The 12,469-nt window shown below is 44.7% G+C and overlaps 1 protein-coding gene across 1 annotated transcript in view; it reads left to right on the forward strand.

The window, feature by feature from the left end:
* The first annotated feature begins 935 nt into the window (after window positions 1-935).
* The window catches only part of SOS2 (SOS Ras/Rho guanine nucleotide exchange factor 2), a 54,752-nt gene continuing 43,218 nt past the window's right edge, over window positions 936-12,469 (forward strand). Inside the window, exon 1 of the mRNA XM_074821177.1 lies at window positions 936-1,324. Coding sequence (XP_074677278.1) covers window positions 1,238-1,324 — 87 coding nt within the window. The 5' untranslated portion in view covers window positions 936-1,237. The remainder of the gene's footprint in view (window positions 1,325-12,469) is intronic.

Raw genomic sequence — 12,469 nt, forward strand, 5'->3', positions numbered from 1 at the left:
CAGACTGCAGGTTCGTGGATCTCACTACAGTTACTCTGAAGTTGCACTTGGGGATTACCTTTTTCTTTTTGCTCACATTTTGGGTTTGAGGAACAAGTGTCTTCCCACAGAAATAAATATTTTGTTGGAAACTGCTCTGATGCGGCTGGAGAGTTAAGGCCACAGAGCAAAAGCTGTCGCTGCCTTTGCAAGCGCCTGTCTCCTCTGGGAAACCTGTCATAAGATCACACTTGTGCTGGCAGAAAGGCACTTTTTTTCTGATTTATCCACTCCCTTTGTAGACAAGTCTTGAAAGGGATCGGGGGAATATATAAGGTGTGAGATTTGAATATGTTGCCATTGGAAGGGAAAGGAGGGAAAGTTTGGCTGGAGTGGTTGTTCAGGGGGTGGACAGAACAGTGACAGCCAGCGTTTGCTGGGCGAGGGAGGAAAACTGCCTGTGGGGAGGGAGGAAAACGTCTTGTGGAGGAAAACAGCCTGTGGGGAGGAAAGAAAATAGCCTGTGGGGAGGGAAGAAAACTGCCTGGAGGTAGGAAGGCTGCTGCTGGCAGGTTCCTGAGCACCTCAGCTGATGCCTTCTCCCACGACGGTGGTTGTGGTTGAGGCTGTTTCCAGGAAGGCGGGAAGGCATGAGGGAGCCAGAGGCCCCGCACAGCAGCCGTCAGCAGTAGCAGGGTGAGTCGCTCTACGCCTTGGCAGCCTCACAGGCAGGAGAGGGCGATGCTGTGGCAGGGTAGTGCCCATCACCGAGCGCTGGGGGGTCCCACAGCCCTGCCCGTCCCCGGAGAACCGGGCTGGCCGGGGGCGGTGGGCGGCCCGCGGCCCTGAGGGCTCTTCCCGCGCCGTGCCCGGCAGGGGGCGCCGCGGCAGCGGGCGGGGAGGGGCAGCATGGTGGCGGCCGCGCATGCGCACGGAGGGCGGCGGCGGCGGTAGCGGCCCGCAGCGAGCGGGGCCGAGGGCGCCTCACCCGCCGCCCCGTCAGCGCACGGCGGAGCGGCCCCGCAGCCCGGCCCCTCCCGCGCCGGATGTGATGGCCGCCCGGGCGGGGGGGTGAGGAGCGAGCCAGCGGCGGCCGACAGCCCCAGCGCGGCCCGGCCCTGACGAGCGCCGGCTTCTCCTTCCCCTCAGCGCCCCCTCCTCTTCCCCCCCCCCGCGCCACTCCATGCCCCGGGCGCCGTAGCCGGCGGGGAGCGGCGAAGCGGGTGGCCCCGATGCGGAGGAGCCGCCGGCGGGCGCCATGCAGCCGCCGCCGCAGCCGTACGAGTTTTTCGGCGAGGAGAACGGCCCGAAATGGCGGGGGCTCTTCGTGCCCGCCCTGCGCAAGGTCAGTCCGCCGCCGGCGGTGGGGGGGGTGGGGGGCGCCGGGCGGCACCTGCGCCTCAGGCCGTTCTGCGGCCTCCGGTACCCCCGGCAGCATTCCCGGGTGGTCTGGCCGCTCGCTCGCGCGGTGCCCCTGCCCTGCCTGGTTCCTGAGGGACCTCCTCCGTCCCGTCCCTTCCCCTGCCGTCTGCTCGCCCGTCCCGCCGGGGGATGAGGTTGGAAGGGGCCTCCGGGGATCCTCTTGCCGACCCCCCCCCCCTTGCCCGGGCCCACGTCCAGACGGTGCCCGTGGTCCTGTCCTGCCCTCGGCGCCGCTTTGTGCGGAGATGCTGCCAGGTGACGGTGTGTGCTTAGCAGACTCTCCTCCTCCTGTCAGAGGCTGCTTCTCCTCCTTCACCCCATCACCACTACTCGCCAAAAAAGTCCCGTCTCTGCCGCCTTAATTGGGCCGCTCGCTTCGAGGCCGCTGATAATATTACTAGTTTGGTGCTGAGAGGTGCTCTGGAAGGGCAATTTTCCATCCCTTTCCCACGGCGTTTCTGCAGGCAGCTCCTCCAGGCCCCTTCCCCGAAGCAGACCTTCCCCTTGCCGACCCCCCCGCTGAGGTGTTTCTGACACGCTGGCTGTTGTATGTCGGTTTGATTTCTGCGAGAGTCAACAGCTGTGGCACAGGGAAAGTCAGCCTGTGTTTTCTTAAGAGAAAGAAACAACTGCCCGCTGCATAAACGAGATAAACTCTGTGGGAAACCTCTCAGCCTGTCATGGGAGAGGAATTTATCCTTTTATGATGTGTTTTGCATAGCAGGGTAGTCCCCAGCCCATCAGCACCCCTAATAGCGGAGGGAGTGGGTTAAATTGAGGCTGGTGGGGCATGGAGGGAGCGATGTTGGCCTGCTGTGTGTTACCATTGCGAAGGTTGAGGACCGTTCTATACCATTATATAGTTGTTAACATAATGGCCTGCTGGTCGGGATCTCTGGTGCTGGGCAGTACTGTGATACAAGTAATGCCAGCACTCATGTGAGTGGTGTTCTGTCTTTTTTTTTTTCCAATAATACATATAGTGATGGTGTGGGGTAATAATTTTCTCTCCTTTTTTTTAATTAAAAAAAAAGGATCAAAGATTTGAATTTGGTTTGGGTCCCTGTGTCACTTGTATTAAAAGCCGCCAAAGGCAGCTAAGTAGTCTTGTGGCTGGCATAAAAACCACTAATCGCCGTCTGAAGGATCCTGGATTTTCTATTCTTTACTCTTGAATCTCCTCCTCCTTATAGTAGTTGCTTTCTAGTGTGTCTCGGGAAGCTTAGAGAATGCCAAGAGCTGCTCTTTTCCTGGTCACTGGAGGGTGACATAAAACAGCACCTTGACACCAACCAGCATCCACCCAAACGTGAGGTATAGCTGTATCAGTTTGACCGAAAAGATTTCTTTAAAACTTTAAAGGTGTTTTCATCATTCTAAGATACAAATAGAGTAAGAGTTGACCAACTCTTCATGCCGCTCTTACCAATTCTTACTGTCTGTGCGTTTGGTTTTGGTGAAAAGAAATGGAGCAGGAACTTAGACTTTCTAAGCCAGAGGAAATGAAGTCTTGATGCCAGTGACTGCTTGTAAAAATTTGTGGCTGCTTATAGACAGGTTTTTTTCTTCCTGGGAAAGTTCCTTGTCTGCAGTACCCACCCTTGAGCATGAAGCAATCCTACTGTAATGTGCATTTCTTTTATGAACACGCAGTATCAGTGAGTCAAAACAAAATTGTATCATTGTTCCAGTTATTGCAGTCAGGCTATTAGAGAGACGCTGTCAGTTTTAATATATTCTTTAAAAGATCAAATGCCCTAGTATGAACACTGGGGATTTTTAGACCAGAACATTTTAGAAAATTTATGGGTTGTTTTGTTTACATCTTGCATTTTCACTTTGATAATGAGATGAGAGCATTTCCGTTATTTATAGGAGAGCTGAAAAGCGTGGCACTGAATCCAAAGCGTGCACCAAAGCATCAGATTTTGTGTTAGTTTCAGAATTTATAAAAAGTTGTCACAGTTTTCAAATAGTTCTAATAGTTTTAAACCTCTTTGTTCTGAAGAGGTTTAAAAGTCCACTTGTCGGCCAGCTTTGACACGGTCTTTCCAAGCAGGTTGCTTTTGAGGTGAAAATTTAAAGGTAAGTCTGAGCTTCAGAAACTTTTTAGTTAAATGCCTGGAATAGAGTTTTCTGAACTTCTAAACTGGGTTTTCATACAGTAGCCTACGCTGCAAGTGCAGAGATAGTATTCTGTTTCCCATTCTTGAAAGCTTTTCCTTTTAATGAACGCTTCTTGAAGAAGAGAAGATGGTAGTAGAAAAAGAGGAAAGTTTTTGATTTTCCTTGTGTGTGTTAAGGTGTGAGTAATCTTAATTCTGAAATAGAGAAAGATGTGGAGCTGGATATAACGAGCCGGTACAGGTCACTAATAACAGATGGTATTTCCTCACTTCTTGAACTTTAAGTCCATAAAGTGCTTTGAAGAGCTCCAGTCTCTTTCATTATGCATTCAGCAAGTTTAAGGTCACTTCTTTGTATCAAAGCACTTTTAAACCCTTCCATTTACTTTAATTCTCTGCAGTTGACACTTAAGAAATCATGAGTGGGGGAGAAAATGGTAAAATATATCAGTTCTTAATTTAAAATGTGAAAAAAAGATGAGAATCTGTGTTTTGAACAATATTCTTTATGCATTTAAGTGGTCATACATCTTTAAGATGAATAGAGGGTGCTAGATGGTACCTACCAGTGTGAGTCTTTTTAGGAAATAAACAAAGCTAAACAGCAAGACATCACACACCAGATTTTTTTAAAATAATTTTGTTTATATATTTATATCGCCATACCCACTGGCACCTTGGAATCTAGTAAGTTGAAAATATTTTAAAGCAGTTTCATGTATTGCCTCTCTTCCAGCTGTTAGATTTACAAGTGTGTCCTTACTCTAAAACATTTAACTTTCTTCTGTTGCTGTGCTGGAAACCAAAGTAGGAAGTGAGTATAATGAAACTCGTTATAAAAGTCCTGTCAAAGTAAATCAGAAGAAAACTACTTTTATCTAGTCGCTGAGGTTATAGTTACTTGAACTGCTGTTTGTAGCAAGTAAATCACTTCAAACAGTCTAAGCTTTATAAAGGCTTTAAATCTGGGAGCTGACTTTATTAAAGGATCACAATGTCTCTTTGAATAATTCTCAAAGCACGCAGGCGGCCGTTCCAGCAGAAATCACATGCATTTCAAACGCCCCGCTGGCGCGGCTGGTTGCGTTTGAATCCTTGGGATGTTGATACTGGCAGCGTCATGAAAGCTGGTGCTCGACGGGGCAGTGCTGTCCTGGAGGGCTGTGAGCGAGGGGCTTTTCTGCTCCCCCTCTCCACGTCTGGCCAGATCCTTCTCTGATGAAACCAGGACCCTCCGCGAAGGGGGATTTTCTCCTGCGGCGGGCGGGTGGGTGCTGGAGGGGAAGGTGGTGTTGGGGAGTTTGTTCTCTTCCCCCTTTTTCCATTTCTCCAGGTGTTTGTTTGGGTTTGTTTTGGTTTGGTTGGTTTTGAGCTGTTCCTGGCCCAATTGCCTTTGTGGGGAAAGATGTCAAATTATGAAATCTGTTTCTAAAGCTGGCGTTTGAATTTTGTAACCAGGCTTCCTAGCACAGATCCCGTGCCAAAGCTTGTTCTTGCTGACTGGCAACTTTCTTCCAGATGAAACTGTCCAGAACTGAATTGATTCTGCAGGTTGATAGCAATCCTTTGATGTCATATCTATTAATCTTAGACTGGCATTAGAGGGGAGCCTAAGAAGATCATGCATGAATCTCGGTGGTAGCAGCTGAGTGTGGAACTCCCAGCAACCCCCTGAAGGTCCCAGTTTTAATGTACTGGGTAGGCATTGTATGAAAGCTTTTTTAGAATTGTAACTGAAAGCATCATGAATGCCAAACATCTTTCCTTGCTACCTGGAATGAACCTCTATCCCAATTATTTGGAACAGGTTTTCAAAATGAAATAGGTGACTCCATAGAACTAGTGTATATTTTTGAAAATAATGCATAATGTGTTGTTGGACATAACTATATATGAATTTATTTGCCCTAAAATATTCCTGCGTGTTCTTAGTGTGCATTATCATTTGTGTGTGCTCTTACAAATCCACCGGCAAATTAAAAATATATTTCTGTAAACAGGAGCTGTGTATACAGTTGCTTTGTTCTTTGATTTTTCTAAATTAAATTCACAAGCATCTCATAGGTATTATTTTGATTTTTGCCATTATCTGCAAATAGAGACCATCAAACAGTTAATACTCCCATTTCTGCAGGCGCTACACATGTCGGTGTAATCATAGCACTGTACACTATTTGCATTTTCTAAAACAATTCCCCTATTGCTCCGGACTACTCATCAAATTTCTAGAGCATGACTAAAGGGTTTATTCTTAGCAAATGTTGCATACAGAAATATAAAAGACCGTTTTGAGGACATTTTTGACGTTTACGTTAATTCAGTGCTTCTCTGTATTTTAAAACGGACGGGAGTTAATGTGTAATGACACAGCCCTTGCGTGGTTAGGGTTTGGGTAATTAACAGGGTATGTGGAGGGGCTGCCCCATTTTCTTCATCGCTCTGTCAGGGACAGTTTGCCTGCACGTTTTCCATTGCAGGATCAGGCCCCCTTGGGTTAGAATTTAGTGCATTACAGTGTCATTATAATGGATTATTATTTAATGCATTCTAATTTCATTAGCATGCATTACTACTGAAAGCATTGTAACTTCAACTGTAAAGTTGCTTGTTGTGATGTTTTAAAATAGTTATATTTAATTTTTGAAATCTATTAGGTCATTTAGCTTCGACTAAATACACTTATTTGAGCTCTGAAGACCTTTGCAGATCTGCGGTCGCTGCAAACACGAATGGCTGGGTTGGGAGAATGGGAAATAAGGGAAGTGCTGGTGATACTTAATTACCTGTGAAATAGGTAGATCCAGACAAATTTGAAGCACAGATCCGGTTGTTGCCTCACAACACAGTGCTCAAATTGAGAGGTGGCTTGGAAGTGTGGAAGGGAACAGCAAGTCCCTGGGAAGTGGATGCAACCAAGCCTTCTGTAAACAGTAGACTAATTCCTCCAGACCTTTTTTATTCCCAGGTTGGGTATTGTTACAGGTCGGGTTTAGTCCCTTACTAAAGGGGACTTGCTTTAGACCAGTACGTAGGCTGGCTTTTTTTGTTCTTGCATAAATATTCACTGTCATAAATAAAATTTGGGACCAAAGGGGACTGGTCCTCTTACTTAAATCCTAATTTTTTCATCCCCCCCCCCCCCCTTTTTTTTACACTGTTTAACTTAAGTACTGTCAGTGGAACCTGCAGTTGGCAAGTGGTAATAGAGCTTTCTCAGCCACTGGCGTGAAATGAAGGTAGTTTTTAGATCTGAGGTGTTTAAAAGGAGTAGGAACGGTGTAATTTCATTTGGCAGCAGTAGCAGAAGAAACACTTCCTACCTGTGTGGTGAAAAGGGAACATGGAAATTAGCATTTGCGTTGGCTTAAAGGCTTGCCAGCGTAACTAGTCACAAGGAGAAAAAACAAACTGAGCCGATTCACCTCGCTCTTGGGCCTTTATCCCCCTCGGTGTGGTTGTCGTGCCTCTGTGCGTGCCACCTGAGCTGGGCACTGTGGGCTTCTCTCATTTTCTCATCCCATTTCACACATCATCTTCTCCCACCCGAACCACCTCACCTCTGGCAGGATTTCTTTGTCTCCTCTCCACCACCTCTCCTGCTCTCCCTGCTTTTTCACCTCTCTTTCCCTCTTTGCACAGTACAAGCGTTATCTGATCTCCTCCCGAGAAGCTGTTGAGTCTGTTATTTGCTTTTATAATTACTTCCCCAATTCCCTTTCTGCCAGGCTTTTCAGATGAGTGGTGTGCTACCATTCCTTGAGTCATGAAAAAATGTGCTGAGGACATCTTTCTTTCCCATATTTATGGCCTTTTTACGCTCCCTAATTTTTTAATGTCATTTCAATGACCATCTGGTTCACAAAGAAATGACTCCGACAGTCTTCACTGTCTCCAAATTTAAGGTTTGGCCTTTTTCTTTCTTTCAAGTAGTATGTATCTTTGCTTTTTGTCGTTTATTCTTATTGTATCTCCACGTCTGTTCACTTAAAATATAATCTCAAAACTTGCTCTGCTGGCCTGTGTCACTCATGAATTAATTTTTATTTCTAAATCTTCTGAAGACTTAATTGAAAAATTACTGGCCTGTTTGAATACTTCTGACATCGCACCTTTCCAAGAACCGCTGCTCGCTCAGGTAGGCTGAAGTGGGGCGAGGGAGCCTGTGGGTGCTGGGTTCAGAGCCCAGAGCAGCTCTCAGCTTTGCGAAGTGACGTGTTAAAGAGTTGGGGAAGAATTAGAAGCTGTTAGTGTTAAAATAAGACGTGTGCACAGCGATCTCTCCACCAGCCATGGTGTTTTCCTTCTATATCGCAGGGCAAAGGCTGTGCCTAGCTCATTCAGGGTTTATCTCAATTTAAACAGGGCATTTTATATGGATGGATAAAATCATAATACTTAATTTTCCATCCATTTTTAAGATTAAAATATAGGTGTTTGTGTACCTGTGAACATACACACATTTGAGTTTCTCCTTGACTCTGTATAAAAGGAAGCAATTAACTGGAGAAAGGACATTTTGTTTGTTTGTGTAGAAAAGCAGAGACTGTGAAGATGTTGGAGAAACAAAATATGAAATGTAGGTGAGAGTAGATACTGCAGAAGAGAGGCATGGTGAGGAAATGCCAGCAGGAGAAATCGCCGCCGGGCGGCTCTGAGGAACCCCCTCAGTGCAGTAATTAGCAGAAGCCTGCAATCAGTCCACCAGTCCCTTCCACCATGTGCCATCGAGGTGCGTTACATGCTACAGCTGATTGCAGAAAATGCTGGGAGGGATGGTGGTCTGCGTTTGGTTTGCGATTTATCGACCAACTGTGCATCAGCTCAGCAGCATTTGTGTCCGTTATCGATGTGTTTTTTCTGTCTGCGCCAAGCAGACTTGCCAGTAGATCTTCGGACTGTCTTCGATGCTGTTTCAGAATGCAGATCCCTGTCTGCACCACCCATTGCCAATCTCCTTTAATTCCCCCTCCCCTCAACTAGAATATACTAGAGGAGAATAGTAGTTAAATAGCTAAAGATGGAAAAAAATGATATTTACACTAAAATGGGGGTGTAAAATGACTGTTTGATCACCCCTGTACACGGTCAGCGATCGGTGTTTCTGAGGTCAGACCAGCTGACGGATGATCTGCACCTGAGATGCTTTTCACAGCTCAGTTACTGTGTTATGAGAATACTTTATTTTGCCAACCATGCATCAAAATGTTTAGAATTGCAGTGAAAAGCTAAAGTGCTGTATGTAGGTAAATTGTGAAGTTCCATTTTGCTTAAGAGGTGACTTCATACTGTTCCTCTGTGATCATTTATTCATTTAAAAAGGACAGGCCATCCAGAAGTTGCTGTACTGGAAATAAAGTTAGAAATTAGTGCAGTTATTTTTAAAAATAAGTTGACAGTGCCTTTTTATTTGGGATATCTCTTTAAGTATCTAAATCTTTGTGGTTCTTTCTAAAGAATTATGCTGTAATTATACTTGAAAATTGGGAATATCAATGCTGTCATCTTTCACTGAATAAGAGCATCACAGGCCTTTAAGTTGCTACATCAGGTTTCCCTCTTCCCCTGGAGCATCATCCAGATGAGGGATTAAAAATGCCTTCGGAGCAGATATTTTTTGTTTCTAATGGGTAGTGTTATCTTTAGAAAAGGTAAGAAGGAATAAAAACCCAACGTACAACCAGACATTTGTCAGATTAATTTTTTTCTTCTTCATGGTTTTCAGTATCTTGGTACGGGGCAAGCCTGCTGCTGCTTTCTTTGCCAGTGATGTATTTTCATCACCTTGAACACAGTGTATGGAAATACTGACAAGTGTTGGCAGGACTGTAACCAGCCCGTGATAGTAAATATTTAACTTCTATGTTCTAATTATTTTTCTTGCTCCCAAATTTATATGCTTTGTTCCTCAAGTAAACAAACAGCCTTGCACAGATTTATTTGTCCGCTGATGTCCTATAGCTGTATTTTTACAAGGCAAGTAAAATATAAATCCTTTCCAAGTTGAAATCAGTCTCTGTGGGAAAGGGAGAATGGGTAGTTTCTGTTACAAACAGCTTACAAATTCAACATGCAATTTATTAAGCTATCCTGTTAGCAAAGTAAGCCTAGAAATATTCTATTATCATGCTAGCAGATTTTGTGGTGGCATTTTTTAAACTGGAAACTTCTTGTTCTGAAATCTCAAGTAATATTGCAATTCTGTTTTCTGAAAATGTTGTTTTGAAGGTAAGTAGAGAAATGGGATATTGTCAAGTCTTTCAGGAATATGAGTTTATATGTTTGTGATGGTATATGCTGTCTGGAGACTGTGTGTGTCATGGGTTTGGGGTTTTTCTGTTGGTTGTGGGGTTTGTTTGTTTTTGTTTTGTTTTTTAATGAACAATCTCTTGTTTTGCACATGTGCTTACCATGGAACAACTAGAGCTTTCTGAATGTGTTTTTACTACCAAAATACATGTATTATGTAAAAATATATTTAGGCAGTATAGCCAGATTGCTGGTTTGTCTCATTAGAACAGGCTAGAAAGAAGTTACTTGCAGTTTTGACTCTAGTGATTTTTTTCCTTAGCTTTTTGTTGGCCCTTTGGCCATTCCTTTTATACTCATGACTTCTGAATTTCCCCAAGTCCAGATATTATTAGACTTCATGCCAGATCTCCTGTGGTTCAAAATTAAGCTTGCCCTTATATTAGTTCCAAAAAATAAGATCAGTTTGTTTCTAGTCCTAATACTGTTTATGTTCTTGAAAAGTTTTCATCCTCATCTCGTCTTAACAGACTTCTTCCCAGGGGCCTGTAAGGACTATTAACCGCTTGCTGAGAAGAAATTTTGAGCTTGACTTCATCTCTGCAGCCGCCTGTTTTCTCTAGAAGCTTTTGTGGCTGGTGCAGGACCTGCCTCTCTGAAGGAACTAGGGGGATGGTCTCAATTTACCTTGAAGGGGTTTTTCAGTCTCCTCTTAAGCAGTCGAGCTCTTGGAGAACCCTGCCAAATCTGCTGAAGGCTGCAGCCATAGGAAGGAGAGGCCCCTGTGAAGCTGCCGCTAGATGTTCATCAAATGTTGGAGGGGTGGAAGAACAGGGAGAAGTAAAGAGGAGCAAGGGAAGGAGCAGCTTAGGAACTCCCATGTGAAATAAAAGCACGTCCCTCAGAAGGGCCTTGAGGCTATAATTAAATGCCATGCTTATGGGATTCATACCTGTTAGTTCATTTCTGTTCCTTGGAACGGCTCCTGAAGGGATAATCTTATGTGAATGGCAGTAAAAAAATAGTTAGTCCTGCTAATCTTAAATCTCCCTCAACTCAAGGGACTCCGCTTGGGTGGTTTTGGAGATAAAATAGGTTAAAAAAATCTGGTTTCTCTGATACCTTCTGCTCAGAGTTCTTGCAGTGGAGCTCTTGCTGTTTAGTGCGACATGTTGTGGATTTAAGTGTTTTAACCCTTAAAGGAGTAGTTACAAGTCAGATCAAAATTTAGCCCTGTGTTAGTTACGGTTATTCCACGCCAGCTGATACAACTGTGCTCAAATATTTCAGTCTGAACCTGAAATAGGTGAATGTACCTTCTGTAAGAAACATGTCCTCAGTAATTCCTCCTGCTTTTTTTTCTGTACATCCAGTGTTTTATCAGTCTGTCCTTGCTTTTCCAGTCCTTTCAGTCAGGGTTTAGGTGAGTACTGTAAAGAGTAAGTATTCTGTCCTTGATACGGCAGCATCTGATTTGATCAGCCCGTGCGCAGCTTTTATAACTGTCTTTTTGCTGTGAGAAACAGTGTCTAGCTATGAAATTGTTTTTTCTCGGTAACGGCACTTATGTCAAAATACCTTCTCTTAAAACTAAGCTGTGCATGAGGTACCTCTGGGACCTTTCTGCAGTGCTGCAGGCAGCATCATTTCAAATGGAAGCCGATTTCTAAATCCTCTGGGAAGAGTTGTCTCAACCAAGAAGTGTTGGGCTTTGTTGTCGGTTTTGCTTCTTTCGAAGCAAAATTGACCCCAGTGCTTATGTTTATGTTCATTGTGTGAAGCTGAGATTCTCTGCCAGTGTTTGAAGAGGGCTGCGTGCTCCTCAGCTTGCCCTCAACCTTGTTAGACAGCCACGTGCTCTTGAGAAAGCTGAGGAGGGTATGGCATGAGCTGTTTAGACCTGTGAACTGAAGTTAGTTAACAAGTGAAGTAATTTTCTTTGTGGCAGTGATGTCTGTGTTTAAAGTGAGCGAGTGAACGGCTGTGATCCGATACAGTAAACAGGAGTTCCCCATCTTGTCTCAAAGGGAGCACCGCTTCCCTTTCTGATCTTACAGCTCCTTGTCATTTCTGCAGAGCACCATTAGGGGTTCATTGGGAGGAAAATATAATTTCATCTTATTTCCTAGTTAGCTAGCTAGTGCTTTTGCTGTAGTAGCACTCGTAGAAGAGATACGTAGCGGGACCTTAACTCGACGCTTCCTGGTTTTCCATTGTTTTGTGAATTAAACTCTCACGTTCAGGAAGAACGTGAAATGCACTGACTATTGTTGAAAACCTGCAGTCTTAAGTAAGTGTTTTCAAGGAGTGGTTTTGGTTTTCTTGAGGGTTTTTTGTTGTTGTTTTGTTCAGTAGTACACGATCTTGTATACGTGTCAGCTGTGTTATATGAAGCAGAGATGTGAGGTGCAGAAAACTAAATGACACAGGGCTATACAAAAACTCAAGAACAAAACTGGACAGCTGGATTAGAAGCAGAATGTGTATTCCCTTCTCTCTTAGTGTACAACAGCTTTATTAAGGTGTTTCTTCACCTGTGCTTTTCGAGGAAGGGTGCCAGTGCAGAATTAAGCACTGGAAATGGGTGTTGTTGCCTGAGAGGGTGTCTCTCCCTGGGGATCTCATAGGAGCCCCCGGTCTCTCTTCACCACCACCTTAATTATCAACTCCAAACCAGTCAGCACCAGTGTATATTT

This window comes from Strix aluco, chromosome 4 (genome assembly GCF_031877795.1).
Source record: "Strix aluco isolate bStrAlu1 chromosome 4, bStrAlu1.hap1, whole genome shotgun sequence".
In the NCBI taxonomy this organism is placed as follows: domain Eukaryota; kingdom Metazoa; phylum Chordata; class Aves; order Strigiformes; family Strigidae; genus Strix; species Strix aluco.